Source organism: Trachemys scripta, chromosome 5 (assembly GCF_013100865.1).
Source record: "Trachemys scripta elegans isolate TJP31775 chromosome 5, CAS_Tse_1.0, whole genome shotgun sequence".
NCBI lineage: Eukaryota > Metazoa > Chordata > Testudines > Emydidae > Trachemys > Trachemys scripta.
Window position 1 is genome coordinate 96,167,954 of NC_048302.1, and position 26,959 is coordinate 96,194,912.

At 41.8% G+C, this 26,959-nt stretch overlaps 1 protein-coding gene across 7 annotated transcripts in view; it reads right to left on the bottom strand.

The window, feature by feature from the left end:
- The window catches only part of N4BP2 (NEDD4 binding protein 2), a 69,849-nt gene that overhangs the window by 27,551 nt on the left and 15,339 nt on the right, over positions 1-26,959 (bottom strand). For 4 of the 7 annotated variants that reach the window (XM_034770918.1, XM_034770914.1, XM_034770916.1 and 1 more), the window contains 6 exons: positions 16,192-16,546; positions 10,763-12,020; positions 8,397-8,521; positions 7,131-7,219; positions 2,860-2,936; positions 1,490-1,645 (listed from right to left, as the gene is read on the bottom strand). In XM_034770918.1, the coding sequence (XP_034626809.1) occupies positions 1,490-1,645; positions 2,860-2,936; positions 7,131-7,219; positions 8,397-8,521; positions 10,763-12,020; positions 16,192-16,420 (1,934 nt within the window). In that variant the 5' untranslated portion in view covers positions 16,421-16,546. The remainder of the gene's footprint in view (positions 1-1,489; positions 1,646-2,859; positions 2,937-7,130; positions 7,220-8,396; positions 8,522-10,762; positions 12,021-16,191; positions 16,547-26,959) is intronic. The other 3 variants (XM_034770921.1, XM_034770920.1, XM_034770919.1) reach the window with 1 other exon arrangement.

Below are 26,959 nucleotides of genomic sequence, written 5' to 3' on the forward strand. Positions count from 1 at the left end.
GACAGAACTATGATTCAAAATGACCTTGACAAATTAAGAATTGTTCTGAATTCAACACGATGAAATTCAATAAAGATAAGTATGAAGTAGTACACTTAAGGAGGAAAAATCAAATACAAAATTATAAATTGGAGAATAACTGCCTAGATAGTAGTACTGCTGAAAAGGATCTGGGGGTTATAGAGGATCATAAACTGAATACGAGTCAATGATGTAATGCAGTTTCAAAAAAGGCTAATATTTTGGGGTGTATTAACAGGAGTTTCATATGTAAGACATAGGAGGTAACTGTCCTGTTCTATTCGGCACTCAGGAGGCCTCAGCTGAATACTATGTCCAGTTCTGGGCACCACGCTTTAAGGAAAGATGTGGACAAATTAGAGAGAGTCTAGAAGACAACAACAAAAACGATAAAGTTTAGAAAACCTGACCGATGAGGAAAGGTTAAAAAAAACTGGGCATATTTAGTCTTGACAAAAGATGACTGAGGGTGACCTGATAACAGTCTTCCAATGTGTTACGGTCTGTTACAAAAGAGAACAATTGATCATTGTTCTCTATGTTCACTGAAGGTAGGACAAGAAGTAATAGGCTTAATCTGCAGCAAGGCAGATTCAGGTTAAATATTAGGAAAAACTTTCTAACTAGAAGGGTAGTTAAGATCTGGAATAGGCTTCCAAGGGAGGTTGTGGATTTCTCATCATTGGAGGTTTTTAAGAAGAGGTTGGACAAACACCTGTCAGGGTTGGTCTATGTTTACTTTGTGCTACCTGAGCACAGTGGGCGGGAGTAGATGACCTGTCAAAGACCCTTCCAACACTACAGTTCTATTATTCTATTTAAGGGATCCATTTCCAAGATACTATAAACACATTCTAAATTATCCACTACAGAAGACCACAGATGCTAGTTGCTTACAAAATATGGTTGGAAATATACTCTCAGTCTACATATACTCACATAAGCCTCCATATAATAAATATATTCCATAATACCAAATAGATCAATCACTCCAATCCTAGTCATAAAAATAATCAACTCCACCAACACCCCACTCTATAAGTACAAAATGCAGACCTAGGGTGTTTACATATATGTAGGACTATACTCCTTTTAAAAACTTTATTACACATTTAATAGCTAGTACATAAAAATCTATACTGTACTCCCAGTAGCGTATTTCCAGTACAGAAGAAAACAAGAGGAAAAAGTTAAGGTTGGTGGACAGCAATAATCTAGTGGACTAATAGTGTATCATATAGAAATGGAGAAATGGCTGATTCCCTTAACTGTTCACTTCTAAAATTCTTAACCTTGTAAAAATAAGAAATGCTGAATTTTTGTTCAACTTTTTTGGGATTTTTTTTTTTTAACAGTTCTGGGTTAGGAGGAGTTAGCCAGCCTCCACTGTTTAAAACAAAAAAAAAGTTAAGATTGGAATTGTGTAACAAAGTTTTTTATTTAGGAATATAGAGCAAGTAAGTCTTACCCATAACCTTCCCCCTGACAAGGATCTTCATTCCAATCAGCATTTTCTGATTTGTCTGGGACAGCAGAATTCAAGATTGAGTTAACAGTAAGGCAACGTTCATATCGCTCCAACATTCTTTTGATCTTTTCTTTAGATACACCATGAATGTTTCGCCTACAGATGAAAAGATGAAAAAAGTAACATTCCAGATTTTAATAATCAAACAAAACAGACTGAAAGATGGAATCATTTCTCTTTATGCTGTTATATTTCTAGTTTTGCTTAATATTAAACCTAAGAATTAGGCTAAAATATTTTTTCTTAAACTGCTTTCTGGAATGTTGTAAAAACCAGATGCTTGGTGTTTCACGTTCTGTTAGGAGTCAAGGAGCCAAACTGCATAAAGAAGATTTTGCCTACAGGAGTCCTCCTCCTGTAGGCTATGCTCAGTTGAGAACTTCTCAGAGTGGGAAGAAAACATATTTGCCTACTCTGATCTCCCTGCTTTTAGCCATTTGTCAGTATAGCTTATCCCTCTGAGTAGGATTTACACTGACTTTGTTACGTCTCAGAAAGCAATTTGCTTGGCAGTGGCCTGACCTAGGGTATGTAAATCCTAGCCAGCGTGGCAAGCAGAGGGGAACTGGTGTTGAGAGAAGGGGAGAAAACCCCAAGTAACCCCTAGCAGCAAGAAATGGTGGCACACACCACTCCATGAAAGAAAAGCAACTCACAGCTGCTCTAGAAGGATCCCAATAAGCACCCACCATCTGAGAACTGCATCAGCTATGTGTTCAACCCAGATGGTAATACCTAGGCAAAGGTGTAACCAAGCTTCCACTGGTGGTTCAGCAGAGCTTGTCCCCAGGAGCTTGTTCTGCTCACATCAAGACATGACTGCTACTCTAGTGCATAAGGTAGGAGAGACACTTGGAATCAGGAAGGCTAACAGTGGAACAGATCACCTCAATGCAAGGACAAACCCAATACGACAAGATAAACCCTGGATGCTTTCCAGGGGTCCTATTGGATCTTTCATTGTGCCTGGATTTCCAAGGGATATTTTAGGGATGAATATACATTTGCATAGCTTTCTGAAGATTTAAAGTGTCATATAAATGACAAAGGTGCCTTTCTGGCTGCTAGCTAATTTCTTTTGAAACTGGATACCAAAACAAACAAAACAAAACAATGAAAGGACATCATAAAGTTCTAAGCAGAACAGTTAAAATAAAAAGTTAATCAGGTGTTTGTTCAATTGTTAACAGGGGGCTTACTGATGTTTTGGAGTCTTAATGGCCATTGTAAAGGTAAAAAAAAATGTTATTTTAAAGAGGATAAATGAAAGGTGAAGCAGCTTACTTCAATGTCTTCTACAGTGCTTTTACCTTTCAAGCTCTTTTGGTTTAAACTTCCACCAAGTATCAGGCTCTCGGAACATTACTTTGTATTTGTACTGCTGAGACTGAATAAAAATACAAATAGAATACAAAATACATCAGTAATGTCATATTTCCATGAAAGAGCACACAATGTACAAAACAGACACATATCAGGTTCCCATTTTACAAAACAAGTTAAACGTTCCAAAAATACACTAACTATGTACCAGGCTTCATTTATGGTTACACAAATAGGGATTTTTCAAAGCAGTCTAGGTTGCTTAGATACAATATCTTCCTTTAAAATTAATGAAATGTATCTCACATCTCAACCACAGTCTCTACATGACAGAGCTAATTCGGTTTTGTCCAAGCAACATTCTGAAAAATCTCACTATTTTAAGAACCATTTCTTTCCCTTTTTTCAACTTTTTCTTATTTCAGTTAGCTGCAAACCTGGAGCTCTCTCTCTTTCTAGTATACTATGGTATTTTCTCAAGGCAAAAACAAATCTGCTTTAAATCTAGCCAAGAGAAATCACTTGGGAGGTGACTGTCCCCCATTCCTATCTTCAGGACCATTCCTATTGTCCTGGAGATATACCAAAGCACTTTCCTGGAAACAGAACTTGAAGTATTTTCCTTGTACTTTCATGCAGTAAGCAACACTACCAAGAAGATAGCCATGAACTGACAGCACTCAAAAGTACCTTTTTAAAACCTCCCACAATTAACGTTGTAGCTATGACCAGGTATAAAATTAGACCCCATTCATAAAAAGAATCTAAATATTGAACAAGTCCCACCTTTCACCTGTCCATCACACATGCTGAGGGCTGGACTTGATGACCTCTCGAGTTCCCTTCCATCTCTACATTTCTATGATTCTATGCAGCAAAGGTAGAATATTTTTTACTAACCACTTCAATCCTGTGTTCATCTCATTTGAGCAAAGAAGTGCTTTTATATCTACAAGGGCATTTACGTATAGAGAAATCCCGAGGAGACCTATTTTTTATTTTTTAAGTTAATTTACTATGCTGAAAAGTACCAACTCGACAGTACTACTTGGTTAAGTCCTCTATTTATTAACAAAACCAGTTATAATACATAAAATGGCAGCAGAAGGTTCTAACACTTTCCCACTGATGTGCCTAAACCCAGACTAGGATGAAAACCTCTAGGGATAAGAAAGTAGATCAATCCTTATCCCAATTCAACTCTCAGTCTCTTGGCTGAAGCTGGCAACAAAGTTGACAATTAGTTCTAATTTGAGGGTCTGGTTTGGTTTGTTCGCAAACCAAACTGACATGGATGACTTTTGAAACTAGGCTTCAATGACATATCACAAGTGGGAGTTCCAAACAAAGAGACCATTTCCACTCCTTGGTATTCTTTTTAACAAGCATAACTGAGCTTCCTTATAAGGATTTGGAAGTACCTTTTAAATATAAAGTATCTTACAAACATTGTGATGAATGGAACAATGGAAAATAAGGAAATTTTAATCAGAATATCTATCCTGGATTTGAGAAACCTCCCTAGAAAATGTTCAGTTGGAAAATTCCTGACCAGCTCTAGTACTGGATCCTGTAAAATGGTTCAGTAAGTTAAGTTACTTTAAAAACAAAATAAAATCTAAGTAGTAAAATGCATGTGACACGTTATTGACATGAACTGTGACCGTATAGATCATTGTTGCAACCAAGGTCCTATAGTTGCACCAAATCTTGTACAAAGGAGTTCAAGTAAGGTGTCTATATAAAGGTTGTAATTTGCTGGTTATGATTATGCAGTCTGTATGTGTGTATCATTTTTGTATTTGAAGTTATGAATATTGGCTATGTACTTGTACCTCAATGTGTTTGATTCTAAGTAGCATCAGTGAAGCATTTGGTCATCTTCTTAAGAAAGGAGTATTCTGAGTAAGTGCCCAATCAAGAAACACTTAACTGACAATGGACTTTGGGAGACGCCAATCCACATCTGAGCTTTCCTGGGAACGTTCAAACTAACATGTAAACAATGGCATCGGACATTCATGGACATGTGCCTTGCCCAGGTGGCTACAAACTCCATCTTGTTGGTGTGATTTTGCACAGAACAAAGGGGTTTCCACCCACAAGAGAATATAAAAGGCCCTGGAAGCCTCTCCATTTGGTCTTCAGGTGGCTCAAGAGATGGCCTCTCCACCCCAAAGAGATGCTTGAAAGAAACTGCCTGAAAGAAACTGGAACAAAGGATTGTAACTACAGGGGTGTGAGTGATTGCTGGACCCAGGCCATAAGCCACAATGTTGGTCTGAAAAGGATTGGGCCCAGACTAGGAAGGAGTCTAGTCTGTGAAAGAAGCTCATTGGAACATATCTGCGGGTGAGATTTACCTGTATTCAGTTTCCTACTGTATTAGGCTTAGACTTGTGTGTTTTGTTTTATTTTGCTTGGTGATTTACTTTGTTCTGTCTGTTATAACTTGGAACCACTTAAATCCTACTTTTTATCCTTATACTTAATAAAAATCACTTTTGCTTATTAATTAAAACAGAGTAAATAATTAATACCTGGGGAGCAAACAGTTGTGCATATCTATCAGTGTTATAGAGGGCAGACAATTTATGAGTTTACCCTGTATAAGCTTTATACAGAGTAAAGCGGATTTATTCAGGGTTTAGGCTCCCAGAAAGACTGAATACTGGGTGCTGGGAAAGTCCCTACTAAGAAGCTGACTGAAGTGTCTAACTCAGAAAGACAGGAGTGGGGAGAAGCCTCTTCTGGCAAGGGGTTTGTTCTCAGTGGTATCCCAGCACATCTACTGACAGTGTTGAGGGAGTTTCTGTGACCCAACCCGTCACAGCGTGTTCCCCATGCATAGCACCCTTAAAAATAATAAAATAAAATAAAAAAATAAAAAAAACAGACCACTTTTTGTTAAAAGCCTAAAAATGCATACTGGTTTAAATTATTGACCTAAGCATTCAGAATAGGGCTCCAAATATAGAAGGACCAGAAGAGTACTGTGAATTTCTGCCATTCCTAAGGCCTGGTCTACACTAGCAAATTAGGTCAGCATACTTACACAGCTCAGGAAAAATCCACAGCTCTAACCAGAGTAGTTAAGCCGATCCGCGTAAACAGCGCTAGATCAACAAAAGAATTCTTCCATGAATCTAGCTACGCCTCTCAGGAAGGTCAATTACTCACACCAATGGGAGTATCCCTCCCATCAATATAGGTGGTGTCTACACTGATGCAGCTGCAGCATTTTAAGTGCAGATAAGCCCTAAGATACCATTGCTGCAAAGGGCCAACTCGCACTGAAGTCAATGGAACAGATCCTCAGATGACATATGTTGTCAAAGCTCCACAATGGAGCTACGTCAACTTATACCAGCTGAGGATGTACTCCAATAGGCATTATTGGCACCAACGGCATCACAGAATTGGAAGCTAAATGACCAGAAGATGAAGAAAATACAATATAATAAGAAAAATGTATCACTAACAAACATTACAGCAGCATTATTTTGACTAACTAAATATGAGTCATATACTCAGTATAAATGGACTCATCTAGCCTGCCTTCAACTGAGCTAACAGTATTTCATAACTGCTTATAGAAGATATGAAAAGCTTTATAAGTGGGCTCACCTATATCCTAATAAAACTCTGTAATATTGCTACTTAAACACGTTAGTAGGATTTCCAGTTGCAGAGTATATTTATTTTCAAATATTTCAGCTAAATAAAATATAACACTACAGGACAATTTGATCTTCAAATCAGTATTTAAGACACACTTCTTACGTGAAACTTATCAACGGTAGTCCAGCAAATAAAAGAAAGTTAGGCCGCCATCTTTCATTTGGTGCTTGTGTCACTGATGTCAAATTTAGGATGAGGCAGGGCCTTTCTGTAGAGCACCATCAACCCCACTGTTGGTACTCAGCTAACATGAGCAGCAAAAAAAACCTAGCTAATAATGTTATTTGATTATGCATAAGGAAGAAAAGAATCCAGCTTATTCTTCAAAATGTGTATTTGCTCTGCAGTACAAAACACTTGAATTTGTCAGTAAAATAAGCAGATAAAACACTCAGACTTACACAAAGCAGAATATTTAATGATATGGTACCATTTTTACACATTTTTTTGATTGTGGGCTTGATCCAACTCTTGTTGAACTCAACCAGAAGCTGGACTGAGCCCCGTAACCACATTTTAAAATAGTCTCAGGTTAGTTACCAATCTCTTTTCACATTGCTCAAATCATCATACTAACCAAAGCAACGTAAGGCTTCATCTCCCATGCCTGTATGTTTGTGTTGTCTATTATTATAGGAGAGATTCTCTTTTCAAATGCTTCTTTGGCTGAAAGACAAACAAGTATAAAAGAGCAAGATATGGTTAATTTCTTGATAATAAAAATCTACATCTAATGTTAATTTTATTTTTTTAAAATACACCATGTTTAACCAGTTGCCAAAATAACTATTTTTGGAGTCTGATCTCTCTGCCACCCAAGCACATTTTTTATTTAAATTCACCACCCTCCAAACATAAAAACTACAATTACATTGTATTACACATTGAAATAAATATATGTATGATAATAAAGGAATGGAAATGCAGACGTATAATACACCAATATGACTAATCAGTAAATTATACTAAAAACTACATGATCACCTTCAAGTGGACTTCTTTGTTGCATACAAAATTCTTGGCTTTATAACAGTCTTAAGATAAGTCCACTCTGTAAACTGTATAAAATATGAAAAATTAAAAAAAAAAGTGTAGTTTTTTTTACACACAATAATAAAATGTTTATCAGTTGCTTTAAAAAAAATAACAGAAGGCAGTATTAAAGTAGCCTGCACAACCAGAGTTGCTGTTAAGTGTGTACTTTTCCTATAAACCCATTTTTTGAATAGGTATAGAACATACCTGCAAAAATGTCGTCATATTTAAATTTTAGCACATAAAAGCTTGAAAATAATTGCTTAGTGAAGAGTTTCAGGAGGAGAAACAGAAAAAAAAATATTTTGTTGGTGAAAATCGCCATTTACTGGTTTCCTCTATTTTTGGTTGTTTCCTAATTTTTGTCAATCATGTAGTGCTCTATAAGGAACATTAGTTCAAAGGCAGGGAAAAGATCTGGATAGGTGCCATATGCGTAACACATCCACTGTCATGGATAGCATCTGAGTGCAAATAATGATTATTGATCTTAATCTTTGAAGGAATCCTCCTGAGAGCTGGCACAGATTACCACTCGATAAGTAGAACCTAATGCAACATATATACCCTGATATAATTCCAGGAGAAAATAATCCTTCAGTTCTGAATTGGACATTTGTTAGCAAACAGCACATTAGATAGGCCATTCTGGAGTCTAGGATCCCATTTTTGTCAATATTATTTAAAATTTATACCTCTAAAAGGGGATTAAAGCTCATCCTGTGGTGCAATTACAGGAAAACCTGCTTTTATAATAGCTTTCAGCAATCTGCAAAGCAGTTGAGCTAATCCCCTATATAGTTCTTACCTTGTTTCCTGTTCCACTCATGTGCTTCTCCTAAGCAATTTGCATCATACTGATATTGTCCGTTTTTGTAAAAGTAATCATCAGTACTAAGAATGATTCCACTTGGGTTATCCTCAAGCAAAGTCCTGTGAAATATCACAAAGACAAAACAATACATTTTTCCAATTTTTGTCCCCTTTTATCAACAATATATGTGAACCAAATATTAACTCCTTTTGGGTTTACATAAGATATACTACAGAGAATGGCTTAGTGATCTAAGCCTCAGGTTTTAAAAAGCAGTTTTCATTCCTAGCAAGGTTGCCTCAACCCTCCTTTCTTCCACTGCAGAAAAATTAAGTTTCATGGAGTCTACTGTGTACAGATTTTTTGAACAAGACCTTTCAAACTGAAGTCTTGTGTTCTCTTAATGGATATTAAAGATCCTGTAGCACTTTCTGTGAAAAAGGGAGAGTGCTTTAGGTGCCTTCAAAATTTCTTTGTGCCATGTGAAGAGTGCTATACGTGGTTTATCCACTGGTGGACACCCTCCAAACCAGTAGTAGATGCATCTCAATGACAGGTTTACTGACTCCTGCACACACATCTTGATTCATTCCCAGGGACACAGGGAACAAATACATCTGAGGGAAGGTTCAGCCCCAAGAAGAGGGTAGGTGACAATACAACTGTCACCCTGTAATGGGGAGGTTATAGGCATTTGGTCCCTATGAAAGCAGCTGCTGGGAAACGTTCTAGCTATGTGGTTCCTCCAGTTCCTTCGGCTGAGAAGCAGAGGGGAAGTTTTGGAGGGAAGAATAGAAGGGGGCAGAAAAGGACAAAGTCTCCGTGTTGATTGTCTTATACCTCTGCAAACCCTGGGAACTCAGGTTTTGGAAGCAGAATGCCCCTATTTCTTCTAGGCAGCAGTGGAGGGGCGGAACCCCATGTCCTGCTGGAAGAATGAGCATGCAACTCATATATTTCAGGTATTCTGTGCAGGAGAATATTGTGCTGGGGATGACAGGACCCTCAAATATTTTTAATGGAAGGGGACAGTTAAAGGCATTGAAAAAAACTGATAAATAGTTTGGAGTAAAAACATATCTAAAGAGTGGGGAAGACACTTCAAGAATTCATATTATAGAGTAAGAGAAAAGAAATTAAAGACTAACTTGACAGAAAAAATGCAAGGGGAAAAATATAATTTAAAAAAATACCTAATAATAATAGAAAAATAAATATCTGTATATAATGAAATGCTTCTGCATCAACAGTCCCACACAAAGTTTTATTTGCATAACTGGCAGTATGACATTTCTACAGAAGTCTGAAATTGATTACTATATGTATATTAAAAGTCTAACTTTTAAAAAGCTTTCTAGGAGTTGCCCAGAAAATAAAGGGCTGGATTCTCAAGTTCACTATGCACTACTTACTTGGTTTAAAGTGAACGTAAACAGGCCAGAGATTTACGGAGAATTCTGCCAGGGGGAATGTCAGCAATTGTAAACCTGTCAGACCTGACATATTCCCAGCTAAACCCATCCCTGATGCCATGTGGAGGTGGGAGCATGTCAGAACTGGCCCAGGGACAGGAGGGGCATGGTGGAGCTGAGCTCTATTAAACCTGATCTTCATAGAATCATAGAATATCAAGATTGGAAGGGACCTCAGGAGGTCATCTAGCCCAACCCCCTGCTCAAAGCAGGACCAATCCCCAGACAGATTTTTGCCCCAGATCCCTAAATGGCCCCCTCAAGGATTGAACTCACAAACCTGGGTTTAGCAGGCCAAACCACTGAACTATCCCTCCCCCTTCTACTGGCATAAGCTCCATTATGGAGCTCGCACCAGCGACAGACATTAGAGTAGGCCCCCAACTGCTCTAACCTCCACCAGCAACAGCTGGCCAAGGATCAGGGAGATGCAACTGGCTCAGCTCCCTGCAATTATCGATGTCCACTATGTCTAAGTGCAGCTTGGACAGGATGATGAATTGGGGCTTAAATTAGGCCATTTGCAAACATCAGAAAACTATTTTTTGTTGTTGCCTTCTCTTGTTAATAAATCCTACAATAATACTGTTAAGTCAGTAGTCCCCAAACTTTTTTGTCCGCACCACTGGTCAGGAGCAGGACCAGTGCTGCAGCTATGGCCTCAGCTGGGAGCAGGGCAACAGTTGGGGTGCAAGGCCCCGGTTAGGGCTGCGAGCCAGGGGCTGCAACTGGGAGCAGAGCTGGCCTGGGTGGAGCTCCCTCCCCACCGCCTGTAAGGGCTGGCCTGGGCCCCACCAAGTTCCCACCGAACATTCCTCCGCAGACCTCAGTTTGGAGACCACTGTGTTAAGTGATTTCTCTTATAAACACATAATATAAACGTTCTACCTTGCCAAAAAAGATTTTCCTGATCCTGGAACCCCTCTGAGAAGAACAAGTACTTGACCTACAAGATGTGTCTTTTTTCTCATCACCGGACAAAGAGGTGGTTGGTGTACTTGAGAGAGGTTCATTTTTTGGATTCCATCTTGATTTCCCCATACCTTCGGAGAAGCGTTGCTATCCCAAACATGTGAAACCACTGGAGGAGGAAAAGGCATTCCTTTGCCATGCGTCCTGTAGTCTGAAACAGGCCTCCATTGTCCCGGACTGATAGCTACTGGAATTACAAAGCTGTGACTTCCACTTGATGGATAAAACACAGGAGCCATTGGATTCCAAGGAGGCTGTGGAGATTGCTGTGGTGGTGGAGAAAAATGTAAATTCCATCCCTGCTGAACATCTGCAAGTTGTGGCGATTTGAAACTGGATCCTTCAAGAGATTCAAACGCTTCAGGGAGAGAAATGCTTTTTTGGCCACTACACACAGCCGTTACACCTTCCTGTTGTTCAAGGCATTTTGAGCTAGAATTTCCACTAGCTGTTGTACCAGCTTCTACAGGTCCCTGGAAGAAATTCAAAGTTCCATGGTCTGAAAAAATATTCTGTGATTGATCAAGATTTCTACAAGCCACTTCCGAGTTTTTTGGTTTAATGACTTCTGAAGCATTGTCAGTATCAATTTCTGGCAGACTAGAGCTTACTGATACTTGTGCAAAAATGTCCATGTCAGCTGATGAACTATCCTTTGTTTGAATGCTAGATTTACTTACAGCTGGCTGAGAAGATTTGTGACCCTCTGAGATTAACATAGAGGCGAAGTTTTCTAAATTCTCATTCTCTGTCTCTGCTTGCTGCAGAGAAAGCAGGACATTAAACCCTAAACTGGATTTTTCACTCTCAGGAAATTCATTAATGCCATTAGAATTACTCTGGTCCAATGTCATAGGCTGCTTTCCTGTGATATTGTCATTTGTGGAATCATACAATTTGTCTCTCTGATTGTATTTCTCAAAAGCAGTTTGTATCAAGGAATCTAGCTCTTCAGTCAGCTGAATATCAGGTGATGGGATCTTTTCTGATTCTTCTTTAAAGTTCACAATATCTTCTTTTGCACAGTTTTCGCCCACTATTTCATTTGCAACAGAGCTTTGCTGGTTAACAAGAGATAGAGATGATGCTATTGAATCAAAACCTGAGACTTTTGAAGATGCTGCTCCCTTAGCAGCTGTGGAAAGTTCTAGCAGACAATCCATAGCATTTTCAACTGTTAAATAAGATAAAGAAAATAAATCAAAGAAAATTATCATGGTAAGGAATAGAGCCTAATTTTAATCCAATTTAAATAACTTTTTACAATCTATAAATCAAGAAATATTATTTATATCAAACCCTGAATTTCAGAGATAGTAAACAGAAAATTTACCAATTAATTTGCTAATATACTTTCCTCCTACCTTTACAACAAATGTTGCTCACTGAGGACAAGACCCAACTGAATCTGCATACACTTCAATACAACAGCATAATATGCAAAAGTAAATAAACTGTGAAGCTAAATTTAACTCTGGTACAAAGAAAAAGATTACACAGACTGATTAAATGGAATATTTGTTTATAGTCTATACAACACAGGAGAAATAGGATTAAATAAATTGAAATAGTCACTAAAAGGAGAATTGTAGAGGTATAAATTAAAAAAAGATAGGCACAGAAATCTTTTTTTATTATAATCAGGGCTAGTTAAAAGAGCTAATGACAAAAAAAATTGGGGGCGAGGGGGTGCGGGAGTCTTAAGATGACTCAAATAAGCTGGAACTTTTCTGTTTATTCGAGAGAGCTACATAGAAAGAAATTGCACACTAAAAAAATAAAAAAGATTTTTCCTAAAGTCCAGCTCTTTCAGCACAGCTGAGTAGATCTTCCCTTTAATTTCGAGAATCTGGCTAGCCTTTCCTCCTTGTTTATTACACCAACTACCAATCCATTAAAAAGTGATAGTGATAAGTTTCCCTTTTTGAATCTGTTCACAGGAGGAAGATAAAATAATAGCCAAAAACCACCCCTTCTTGCCAAAGATGACAGAATGAATCTACTGAGAAGAGAAACAGACTTTTTCTCTCCCCCTTCCATCTTATTTGCTCCCTCAGAGTACTTGGCCAGGCCTATCTGAAAACACATCCAGCCAAAATGTGTATAGAGAAACACAACAAGGTATATAATGAAGGACAGGAAAAACACTGGAGGTGTTTAAAAAAAACCACACATGCACACGTACTCACACACGCACAAACAGAGTAGAGTTAAAGACAAGCAAAGGGAAATCTTTAATACTTCAATAATTGGTCTAAAATCCAGTTTTTTTGCTAACATATTGTTTATGAAGCATGCTTCCTTCAGTAAGTCAGACAAGTAGCCTGCGTGGGTGGGTATTACTGGTTTTTATTTTTAAAGGATTATCTTTGTGGATAGATTCTTTTGAATAAAACATGCAACTGTTACACTTTACATATCTACCAAAATTATTGCAAATGACAATTCCCTTAGTGGGTATATTAATAACCCAATGTATTCTCAGTCAACCTCAAGATAAATCTATTATTTTACCACACTTTAAAAAAAAAAAAAAAATTTAAAGAACATTTTTAATTGGTAAAGATACCAACTTCAATTTAGAAAGGGGTAAGAATCATATAGCTAAATGGCATGAAAAGTCTGTTAAATTATACACTTTGTAAATGCCTGCATTAACATTTAAAATAGTATTTAGGTTAGGTAATAATACAGTAACTCCTCGCTTAATGTTGTAGTTATCTTCCTGAAAAAAGCGACTAAGCGAAACGATGTTAACCGAATCCAATTTCCCCATAAGAATGAATGTAAATGGGGCGGGTTAGGTTCCAGGGATTTTTTTTTCACCAGACAAAGACTATATTATATGTATACACAGTATAAGTTTTAAACAAACAATTTAATACTGTACACAGCAATGATGATTGTAAAGCTTGGTTGAGGTGGTGGAGTCAGAGAGTGGGATATTTCCCAGGGAATGCCTTACTGTTAAATAATGAACTAGAACTCGGCTGACCCTCAAGGGTTAACACATTGTTATTAATGTAGCCTCATACTCTACAAGGCAGCACGAATGAAGGGAGTATGGCAGACAGAGAGAGACACGCACACCCTGTGTGTGTGAGAGAGAGATGCACACTGTCCCTTTAAGTACGCAGAACCACTCTAAGTAGATTGCCTTTTTAAGTAGGCCAGGAAGTTGAGACAGCAGCTGCTGTCAGCACACTCCCTCCGTCCTCAGCCCTGTCCTGCTCTATGGAGATGAGATAAGCGAGGTGCAGAAGCAGGGGGAGGGGGACACCCTGACATTAGCCCTCCACTTCCCCTCCCCCGTACCGAAAGCTGGAGGCTCCTGGGAACAGCTCCAAGGCAGAGGGCAGGAGTAGCACATGGCAGTGGTGGGAGGGACAGCTGAACTGCCAGCAATTGATAGCCTGCTGGACGACTGCCACACAGGGAACTTAGAGGAGCAGGGAGCTGATGCGGGGGCTGCCAGTCCACCCTGGTTCCAAGCCCTCACCAGCTAGCTCCAACGGGCTGCTCTTTCTGCAGGCAGTGGACAAAGCAGACAGCTGCCAAACAATGTTATAAGGGAGCACTGCACAACTTTAAATGAGCATTTCCTCTAATTGATCAGCAATGTAACAACGAAACAACGTTAACCGGGACGACTAAGTGAGGAGTTACTGTAGTAAGTAATGTAGCACTATTTAGGGATAACTAGCTTTCAAATATTTCAGACATTTCATTCTTTCCCTTTCTTGGCAATATGCCTGGTAAAATCCCACTTTGTGTGTAATTCATTATATATAGCCAGTATACTTCTGTATTTGACATCCCCACCCCAAAATAACTCCTCCTGGACTTGCACTCTGCATCTCCCCCATTACCTATGTGTCAAGTGCCAGTGAACTTGTATTTAGAATAATAATGGAAATAGATAAGTGAGCACACAAAAATAGAAGAGATCTACCAGAAAGAGTGAAGGAGGCTAAGGAATTTGAGATAGTGGAAACCCCAAAGGAATATGAGGGAAGGAAAACAGTCCAAGGAAGCCTGCTGAAGATTCCAGTGCAAAACACAGATAAAATGCATCCTGCATGAACTGAGCCCCAGGGAAGTGACCAGTGATGCTGGCACAAAATGGGAGTTTAAAAACAAAACCCAAAACACAGAGCTACAGGTACAATATACTCAGGTTAGTAAAATCACAAGAGATTGATATGTAGCATACACCCATACAGTATGTGGGACAGTCTTGTGTAGTGGTTAAAGCTCAGAAATGTCAGTCAGGAAAGCAGGGTTCTCTTCTCAATCATGGTCTTGCTGTATGGCTTACGGCAAGCCACCTAACTTCATTAAGTAAAACATATTTCTACTTACCATCATCACAAAAACGTTCTGAATCTGAGAATCCTACATGGGAAGTGGGGGACCAGATGTCCCAATTTTATAGGGACAATCCCAATATTCCAGGCATTGTCTTATATAGGCACCTATTACCCCCAAACCCTGTTCTAAGTTTTTCACACTTGCTATCTAGTCACCCTAATGAGAAGTGCTATAAAATTCCTAAGTATTATGACTCATTGTAACGGGGTATTTGCTACTCGCTGGAGTCTCCTTGTAGCTCATCTGGGGAATTAGCTCACCACCGTCCATGCCCCATCCGGCAGTTGCTCAGCCTATTGCCACAGTCACTCGTTCTGTGGCCCCTCTCTCTCTGGTCAGGAGCTGCAGTTCATCTCCTTCATTGCTTAGCCCTCCAGCCAAGTCACAGTTGTCCTTCCCTTCCAGGGTCTCTCCAGTCTATCTCCACACAGTCTCAGGAAGTCTTCATAGCCATTGCACCAACTACGCCACTCCCGCAGTGGCTTGTAGGGGAATCCGGGCCCGCCCTCTGCACTGGGTTCCATCCAAGGGCCCTTGAACCAGCAGTTCAGGTCTGTTCTCTCATCCCTTACTGCTCCTTCCCTGGACTGTTTCCCACACTCCTAGTACAGGCTCTTACTCTGCTCCCTTGTATCAGGGAGCATCACTGTAGGCTTCCTCACTGCAATCTGTTGCCAGCTTCCTGGCTTTACAGAAGCCCCACCTGCTTCTGTCCAGGTGAGCTTCATCCCCAGTTAAGCCTCATTGCATCCTAGCTCCTTTTTGGGTGCAGCCAATGGTTAATTGGCCTCTCTTGCCTATATTAACCCCTCCAGGGCTAATGTGTGATGAACACCCCTATCACACTCATGTATTCATTAAAAGTTAAATTCTGACCTCTAAAAACACTGAAGTCCATCAGAGCTGCATTGCCTATCTGAGAGCAGAATTTGCCTATGAAATCCAACTGTTAACATAACAAATGTTTTATTTACCTTTAAAATCACATTCAGACAGCACCATATAAACCACACTAGGATCCAGGTCAGAAAACATTTCTGACATGTTGTTTAAGAGCTCTTCCTTATTGACACTGTAAATTGCTCGTGACACTGACACATCTGCTGGAGGTGGTACCAGTCCTTCACCAGAAGCAGCCATTCTCTCCGAATCCACGATTTTCCTGGAGGGACTCACACCCAGATTTTTCCTTTTCTTTGGCATTCTGTTATTCAGAACAAGTTTCTTTTCTGTTTTATTTTGCCCACGTGATGTTGATTTTGTCAAGTTCAGAGAAAACAAAGCAAGATACCTTTCATCTCTCCGATGGCCACATTACCAATAGCAGTCCTAGAAAGAAGAGAATGGAGAAATGCTTAAAAATAGGCAACTGAATTTCCACTGCATTAACTCTTAGCTATTTAAAGGTTTGAAAAGCTTTTTATTTTATGTTTTTGAGGAGGGGTTGCTTTTCTTTTTTTTCGAGGGATGGGAAGGAAGAGCTTCTATTTTTATTTTTTAAAATTTTTACACTAGATATTCAGGTCGTATGTAGACAGAAGAACTAGTGAAAAGGTATTACAAGATCCAAGAAAGTGAAAGTTAAGCAAGTGAAAGGGGAAGGACTATTTAATCAGTTTTAAACCCTTTTTTGTTAACACATTTAATTTCCATGACCAATCATCATTTTGGGGAAATGTACCCTTTGTTAAAGATGTAGCACCCTCACTCCCTCTATTAAGGTGTTAGAGATCACAGTAAACATCCCCAAGATCTTCCAGAGGTCTTCCAGCAAAATCAGGAAAGACTAAACTTAACATTCCTGATATTTCTAAAGATAAAAACAAGCAGAAAGAAGTCTTGTTAAAAGCCTTTCAGGTGCTTATACATCATGAAGTGAAAATGTGCAGAAGCCCTTGAAAGTCAAAGAATTTTTTTTTAAGATAGCAAAATGAACTAACACTTTGTGTCACACTAATTACACCAAGCCAATATGGAAAGCAATTAGTTATCTATATCTATAGCCAATATATGTATACGGTGAGGCTGCTTTTTCTTTATAATGCAGAACTTCAAAGTTTTGTTGTTGTGCGTTCAAACTGATAGCAGCAGAAAACACTATAAACTCAGTTTAACAACTTTACAAAGAACTATGTACAGGTAGTTACTAAATTTTCTATTTGATATGGTTTAGTTAACCTGATAATTAGATTAATTTTATATGATCCCACTTTATTCTAATCTGACTTGTTTACACTTTTGCTTATTTATTTAGTTTAGTTAATAAAATTGGAAACCTGTGTGGTTTACATATTTTTCCCTAGATGTCAAGGTTATGGACCTGAAAAACCCTGAGGTAGATGGAAAAGAAAACTCTGTGAAGGATCTAACAGTGGCCCACAGAAGTATCCTACAGTTCTCCTATAGCTGGTGTCCAAACCAGAACACACACAGCTTTTGAAAGAAAGTTCACTTATGTATTAAGCATGTCTTCCAATACGCATATTTTTTTAATAAATGGGAGCTATATTTTCAAATGATTTCACATCTCCCATGTTGGCTATAACATTGAATCAGAATGCAGTATCACCAATGAAAAATAAACATTTGAAAGTAAACTACCGTAACGCCTCGCTTAACGTTCTAGTTATGTTCCTGAAAAATGTGACTTTAAGCAAAACGATGTTAAGCGAATCTAATTTCCCCATAAGAATTAGTGTAAGTAGGGGGGTTAGGTTCCAGGGAATTTTTTTTTGCCAGACAAAAGACTATACTTTATATACATACATTATATATATATATATATATATATATATATATATATATATACACACACACACACACACACACATATATACACAATACAAGTTTTAAACAATTTAATACTGTACACAGCAATGATGATTGTGACGCTTGGTTGAGGTGGTGAAGTCAGGGGGCGGCAGAAGGTGGGATATTTCCCATGGAATGCCTTACTGCTAAATGATGAACTAGCACTCGGCTGAGCCCTCAAGGGTTAACATATTGTTGTTACTGTAGCCTCACACTCTACAAGGCAGCACGAATGGAGGGAGGGAAGACAGCATGACCCCACTCTAAGTACACTGCCTTTTTAAGTAGATCAGCAAGTTGAGACAGCAGCTGCTGCAAGCAAGCTCCTTCTGTCCTGAGCCCTGTCGTGTCCCCCTTGCTCTGTGGAGAAGTGGAGGGGAGGGGACACCCTGACATTAGCAGCCCTCTTCTCTCCTCTCCCCTGCACAGCAAGCAGGAGGCTACCGGGAGCTACTCCAAGGCAGAGGGCAGGAGCAGCACAAGGTAGTGGGGGGATGGGCAGCTGAACTGCCCGGCAATTGATAGCCTGCTGGGCGGCTGCTGCACAGAGAACTGAGGGGAACGGGGAGCTGATGGGGGCTGCCGGTCCACCCTGGTTCATTTTGGGGGAGGGAGGACAGCGTAATTGTTGGGTATACGTTTCCGACTTACGCAAAATTCGAGTTACGCAAGGCATTCTGGAACGGAACACTTCCATAAGTCGGGAAGCAAATGTACTGTACTTCTACTTAAGAAAGAAAGCTTTGAAATGAGCTAAGCTGATGATATCAATCATATACATACAACCCACAAACCCCCCACCAACATTAGAGGAAATATTTTAAAAATAAATCCAGAATTACTCATTAATGATACTCAGAAGTCTATGCAGAGCATACAACTGCTTAGCATCAAATTCTCACAGGTTCTTCACAAATACTTTAAAAGTGGCATCTCTAATGTCTAATCGTTGTGAGTTTAGCTGTGCCTGATAAGCAAAACCCTGCCTTGGTGGTGGGGTGCAGCCAGGGCTGTCCCTAGACATTGTGGTGCCCTACACAGTCCCCCCACGGGGGCGGGGGTGTTGGCCCCAGGCCTCCACAGGAGGGATGGGGGGGCCTGCACCCAAGGTTTGTGGGGGGCAGGAGCAGGCTTGAGGGGTAAGGGGGAAACTGTCCCCCAGCACGAGCCGGCGGCGCGGAGCAGGTTGGGGCCGGGTCACTCCACTTCCCGCCGCCCCGTGAGTGTGGGGTTGGGCCCGCCATGCAATCACCGGGCGGCAGGAAGTGGAGTAACCCAGTCCCAGCCCACTCTGCTCTGCTCCCCTGGCCGGCAGTGCAGCTGGGAGCTGGCCGAGCAGAGTGGGTTGGGGCTAGGACGCTCCACTTCCCGCCGCCCCGTGAGTGCACGGTAGGGTGACCAAACGTCCAGATAAAATTTCCTGTGCCCTACGCAGCTGCATAGTTTGCGTATGAGTAAGGACGGCCCTGGGTGCAGCACCACCTGTGGAGCTCCAGGAGGGATTGTGCCCATAACTCCCTGGCATCCAGGGAAGAGTGCATTCTGTACATCCATCCTTAGGATGGTGGAGTGTGCTTCCCTCTGTACATGGCCAGCACTGCTGACCAGCTGTGGAGGAGAAGTACTGCCATGGCAGAAGCTCCTCTCTGCCCCTTTTGGTATGATTTCAACCTCTGCGCAGAAAGCAGTCCCTGTTCACAGGAGAGCTCAGACACTAACTGTATCTGGAGAGAAGGTGATTTCTCTTTTCCACTCCACCAAGTGCCCTGGCAAGATCCAGTCACCAACAGGTCCTATATATAAGAAGAACTGCTCTGAAAGCATTTTATTTATGTTGAATACACTGGTAATTCAAAAAAGTGAAGTCAGCCTAGGCAAATATTATTGTGTATCAATCGCCAAAACAAGAGGTAACTGAAAAAAATCAGACTTGCGCACAAAGGTTGGCATGTCATTGAAAATGGAGTATTTAAAGAAGGAATAACAAATTTAAGCCCTGCTACCACAGAGCCAGGAACAGAGTTAATGAAACAATGCATAAATTCAGCTTAAATGCAGTTCCATCTTTAGAAAAGTGTGCACTCTTAGCGTGGTGCATTGTGCTTAGAACATGGTTTCTAGTAGCACAAATTGAGCATATTATCTGCTGCATTTTTATGCCACCCTCTGCTTATACTAACCCAATTTATTACTCTGAAACACACCTCTGCTTTTTCTTGCAGTTCATATTTTGTTATATCTAGGAGCTCTTTCACATTCTAAGAATAACCCAAAAAGCTGCAAGTTGCGAAGAATGGTAGGGTTGGCATCTCTAGTCCGCTAAGAGTGCTGTGTGCTGCTTGAACAGCCAGGAATAGCTATTGGAGAATTTCCCTTCTGTAGGGGATTCTATGCCAGTGGAAACAGTTCCATCACCTCCTGTGCCAGCAGCTCCTCCTCCACCAGTGTAAGAGAAAGGAGGGATGTTCTGGTGGAGAGACATAATAGATCACAGTTCCCCTATGACTCATCTTCAACTGGTGTAAGGTCTGTGACTTTATATCAGCCCTGCTGTTCTAACTTGCTTTGGAGTGGGCAGCAGCGGAAGATCACAGAGCTGCAACTGGCTCCCTGCAGCTGCCTCTCTTTACTCTCATCCAGGCTAAGGATAACTGCTTAGGTATTGTAATTTGAAAAGCCATCTTATTTTTCAGAAAATGCCCATTTCTTAATGAGCTGATTTGATAAATAGAAGAGTTATTAAGAAAGCAATTTCCAGAAAGGTGGACTCTGCACACCCACTCACATGTGTACTTGAATCATCTCGTGGGTGAATATTTAATTCACCCACAAGCTGAATGTGTGCCCTTGAAGCAGTTATCAGGGAAGAGGTCTGTGTGAAAACAGTGAAGTTGAGACTGTGCCAGAGGAGCACAGTTCTTTATCAATGCTGAAATGAAACAGCTGCTTTCTCTAACTGGTTATGTGTACAACAGAGGTACCTAGAATTAAACCATGAGCTACAGGGTATATTACAGCCTCTTGCTAACGAGTTAGAAATCCATTTCTAGCCTTCACTACATCTACATCAGCATGCTGTTACTGCCCCATCTTACTCTAGCTCAGGGGTCAGCAACCTTTCAGAAGTGGGGTGCCGAGTCTTCACTGATTCACTCTCATGTAAGGTTTTGCGTGCCAGTAATACATTTTAACGTTTTTAAAAGGTCTCTTTCTATAAGTCTATAATATAGAACTAAACTATTGTTGTATGTAAAGTAAATAAGGTTTTTAACATTTTTAAGAAGCTTCATTTAAAATTAAATTAAAATGCAGAGCCCCCTGGACTGGTGACCAGGACCTGGGCAGTGTGAGTGCCACTGAAAATCAGCTTGCATGCCGCCTTTGGCAAGCATGCCATAGGTTGCCTACCCCTACTCTAGGTGAAACAACTCCCATCCAGAGCTCAGTACAGGGCCTTAAATACAGATTGATTCATGTTATGTTACCTGGAACCTACAATTGAGGCTGTCCCGCAGGTCTGTATATTGAAGTGCAATTGGAAATTATGTTCTTTGTCCACTACATGACACTGGCAGACCAGGTTCCACCTCATGCCAAAGCCCCCATGCCTCAACTGAATACTGATAATTACACAAACAACGAGGAGTGGTGGCACCTTAAAAACTAACAGATTTATTTGGGCATAAGCTTTCATGGGTAAAAACCTCACTTCTTCAGATGCATAATTATCTTCAGATAATTACACAGCTGAGCAGTTTGGCTCACCTCTATGTTAGTATTGTTAAAATAGTTATTAGAATGATAAGAACATGGTTACTGTTAGACTTTACTGAATGCTTGCGAGTTGCTGCATGCATTAATCTCACTTATAATATTTGTATCCCTTATTGTAATGTAGTATTTGAGTGCTTGCATTGTAAGCCTCAGCAACTGTGTAAATCACCAGACAGGAGAGAGACTTTAACTCATTTGAAATGCTGATCACCAACAGAAGGTGTTCCTGCCTTACAAGGAAGGCTCATCAACACCTGATGGACTAGAGTGGAAAACATTAAAGAGGACAAAAGACTTATTGTTTACTCGCCCTCCTCCATGAAGATGGGTCTTGTAAGTAGAAGAACAGGAGTACTTGTGGCACCTTAGAGACTAACAAATTTATTAGAGCATAAGCTTTCGTGGACTACAGCCCACTTCTTCGGTATGCATCCGAAGAAGTGGGCTGTAGTCCACGAAAGCTTATGCTCTAATAAATTTGTTAGTCTCTAAGGTGCCACAAGTACTCCTGTTCTTCTTTTTGCGGATACAGACTAACACGGCTGTTACTCTGAAACCGGTCTTGTAAGTGAATTCCTCCCATCAGCTGAGTTTTCAACTCAAAGCAGAAGAGGGGAAGAGAATAAATACAGTAACTCCTCATTTAACATTGTAGTTAAGTTCCTGAAAAATGCGACTTTAAGCGAAACTATGTTAAGCAAATCCAATTTCCCCATAAGAATGAATGTAAATGAGGAGGTTAGGTTCCAGGGCAATTTTTTTCACCAGACAAAAGACTAATATATATACACACACATATACACACACACAGTATAAGTTTTAAACAAACAATTTAATACTGGTACATAGTGATGATGATTGTGAAGCTTGGTTGAGTTGGAGGGGTCAAAGTGTGGAATATTTCCCATGGAATTCCTTACTGCTAAATGATGAACTAGCAATTGGCTGAGCCCTCAAGGGTCAACTCTCACACTCTACAAGGCAGCAGGAATGGAGGGAGGGGAGACAGCATCACAGACAGAGACACACACCGTGTGTGTGTGTGTGTGTGATGTGCATTTCCCATTTAAGTAAGCTGAACCTACTCTTGAACAACATTTTATTAAGATGATGTTAAAAAAAAAAGTAAACAGAGTTTGAGCATAGAAGTTTCTGGTTACCAGGGAATAACATACAGATTATCAAGGGTGTAAAGTTTGGTTTAAGATCAAGTGGCATAAGGAATACATAATCTGCAATATCCCCGATTGGGGGTAAAAGGTTGATGGGTCAAACTAAGGCATTGAGATATGAGGGTATGAAGTTCATAGAGTGGCTATGTTCGGGTGTGGAGTATAATGAGTGGATATGATGATGAGGATGGATTGACCCTCATTTGGTGAGATTTAATGGTTCCAGTTCATATGATCCAACGGAGAAGGTCACTTGGTCCCTTTCTCGTAGTGGGAGAACCATGTCACTCTGGCTCACGCCTCCTGGTACTGTCGGTGGCCGGTGATGTGCTCGATGTAGATGTCCCTGGACCATCGGATTGCATCTGAGACCATGATGTGCCTCATGAGTCATGCGTAGCGTCGACTGATCCCGCAGGTCTGCAGCACACGCTCATTGCAGGGGTCCCAGGTGCCCAGGGCTCCGACAATCAGAGCGTCCATCTGCACCTCGTAGCCCTTCGCTCTCAGGGTATCAGCCGGGGGGGGGGGGGGGCATACTTTTCCAGCTTACGAGCTCGGGCGTCGCGAAATGCCGGGGTCCTGTTCTCAAAGGAGACCGTGACGTCGACGAGGATGATCTTTTTCTGGGCCTCGTCGGTGACAACCACGTCAGGTCGTAGCTGGCTGTCAGTACAAGGGATGGTGCAATTCACAGAGATCTCCCCCAGGCATGGCGCGATGGCTTTCCCCAGGCGGTTCTGGATGGCATTGTGGCGCAGCTGCCAGGCTCTGGAGTGGGGTTTGCAGCTGCACAAGACGTGAGGCAGGGTCTCGAAGTAGCCGCACTTCCCGCAACGCTTGTCTTGGTTCCTGTGGCGGACAGCTCCGTTGAGCGGGGTGCAGTTGAGCCGGGCACGGTGGATGAACCGCCAGTTGGCGAAACGGGTGAAGCCGCCCCCGGTGAGGAAGTGGTTGCTTGCGTCCCACTTGCTGGTCAACTCAAAGGCTTTACCCTGGTCCGGTTTACGCTTCAGGGTTTCCACGTACAGCGAGTGGATGGCAGCCTTCAGAGTCCTCTCCAGCAAGCCCCTGGCGCTCGGGGTGACGATGGTGTTGTCATCGGACCTGATGTGCAGCACCTGGACTCCCAGCTCCTGGCGCTCCTCGCACCACTCCCAGCGGCAGCCGATGCGCTTCCCCAGGCGACGCGCGGCATTGCGAGTGCTGGACCACAGTGAAGCGATGTCATGCCCGTCCCATCCAAATTCCCCTTCCAGGGAACCGCTCAAGAAGGTGGCGATGTCTTGGATGGAGGAGGCTCTGCCGATTTGCTTCTCTGTCACGTCATGCAGGGCATTCGCTGCGATGTTCCTTACCGTGGTGTAGGGACATGTCAGCAGGCGGAAGGCGTGGGTGATCACCGCGACGTCGCACAGGTCACCCATGTGGGGGACGTTGGCGCCGCCGTACCTGTGGGTGATGTAGACCACCTCGTTGCTGTCTCTCTGGGGAATGAACAGCCACTTCTTCACCAGCTTCCGGATGATCTTGTCTGCCTTGTTGAGGGGCACCTTCGCCACGGTGGATCCCCTTAGGGTGAACGAGATGCGTGGGATCAGGAAGGTGTTCAGGGCGTTTATCTTCTGCCACTGTGCCAGCAGGGAGGCATCAATCTTGGCAGCATCCTGCAAGATCTCCTGGATAGTGTCCTCGGGTGTCTATCAGACACGGAAACCTGTTGGCGTGACCAGGTGCTGGTATGCCTGCCCCTCTGCCAGGGGGATGACGGGCTCACCCTGGATCTGGAACCCCATTGCCTGCACCGAGTTCCTTTTGCTGCCGTCAATGTGCAGAGTTGCGCACTTCTTCGCATTGAAGCGGAGCCCCATCCAGTCAGTAGCCTGGCTGGTGGCATCTAGCATACCTTGGAGGCTCTCTCGGTCATCCGCGGTCAGGACCAGATCATCCGCGTAGGCCAGAATGCTGATTTTCTTGCCATGCAGGTTGAAGCCGGTCGGGCCACTGGAGATGGCTCGGATGAGCTGTTCCATGGCTAGGTTGAAGATGATGGGGCTAAGGGGGCATCCTTGTTTCATGCCGCGGCAGATGGGGATGGCGTCCGTCTCTCCGTCCATGGCGTGGATGGTGGTGGTGCAGTCCTTGTAGAGTCCCGGAGGATCTGGATGAATGTTTCTGGCATCCCAAACTCTCCCAGGGTGGCAAGTTGTGATGGTGGGGTCAGGTCAAGCCATGCTACTGCGCACTGCCTCTTGGACCTCCTGGCCTCCTGGATGGCCATCTGAAGGAGGAAGTTGTACTTGTAGCATCCCTCGCAGGACATGAAACCCTTCTGCACTGAGCTGACAGCACCCCCGCACACTGACCAGTCTGTGATCCTTGCCGGCGGCCTTGACGGTCCACCCTGGTTCCAAGCCCCCACCAGCTAACTGCAACCGGCTGCTCTTCCTGCAAGCAGTGGAAAAGCAGGCGGCTGCCAAACGATGTTAGAAGGGAGCATTGCACAACTTTAAACGAGCATGTTCCCTAACTGATCAGCAACGAAACAACGTTAACCGGGATGACTTTAAGTGAGGAGTTACTGTAACCCTAAGAGGGAACTGCATCTCCTTGCTGCTTGGAGTAATGGGGGAAGAGGGGTAAAGTTTTCTACGCATAAGCAAGTGATACCTAGCTCAGTGGTTCTCAAACTTTTGTACTGGTGACCCCTTTCACATAGCTAGCCTCTGAGTGTGACCCCCCCTTATAAATTAAAAAGGCTTTTTAATATATTTAACACTATTATACATGCTGGAGGCAAAGCGGGGTTTGGGGTAGAGGCTGACAGCTCGTGACCCCCCATGTAATAACCTCATGACCCCCTGAGGGGTCCTGACCCCCAGTTTGAGAACCCCGACCTAGCTGTTTAGCCTGGGTTAGCCCTAAAGGACATATAGAGCTTGCTTATTATAGAACTTCTATTACCTTTTTATCCTTAAGATTGTAACTCATTTGTGTATATATGTTTCCCTGCTTTAACTTTGCAAATAACTCGTTTCCTTTTTAGTAAATCTTTAGATACTTTATTATAGGATTGGCTACAAGCATTGTCTTTGGTGTGAGATCTAAAGTGCAACTGACCTGGGGTAGAAAGAACAGGAGTACTTGTGGCACCTTAGAGACTAACAAATTTATTTCAGCATAAGCTTTCGTGGGCTACACCTCACTTCTTCAGATGCATAAAGTGGAACACACAGACAGAAGATATTTATACATACAGAGAACATGAAAAGGTGGAAGTACGCATACCAATTGTAAGAGGCCAATCAATTGAGATGAGCTATCAGTAGCAGCAGAAGAAAAAACTTTGAAGTGATAATTGAGATGACCCATAGAAGGTGTGAGGAGAAGTTAACATGGGGGAAAAAAATTCAATTAGTGTAATGACCCAACCATTCCCAGTCTCTGTTTAGGCCTAAGTTAATTGTGTCTAATTTGTATATTAATTCAAGTTCAGCAGACTCTCTTTGGAGTCTGTTTTTGAAGTTTTTTTGTTGCAAAACTGACACCTTCAAGTCTGTCACTGAGTGATTAGAGAGGTTGAAGTGTTCTCCCACTGGTTTTTGAATGTTATGATTCCTGATGTCAGATTTGTGTCCATTTATTCTTTTGCGTAGAGACTGTCCAGTTTGGCCAATGTACATGGCAGAGGGGCATTGCTGGCACATGATGGGATATATCACGTTGGTAGATGTGTAGGTGAACGAGTCCCTGATGGTGTGGCTGACGTGGTTAGGTCCTATGATGGTGCCACTTGAATAAAGTTCTTGGATGAATCAGAATGTGATACTCCTCTTCTTAAGTCCCTGACATCTCCCAAAGGGGTATGATTAGGTCACATTTAAGTAAACAAAACAAAAAACCCCAACTCCCCATTCCAGTAAGATCCAAAGTGACAGTGAGAGTGAGGGTGAGGAGTCTGACGATGCTATCGAGCCGTGTAACG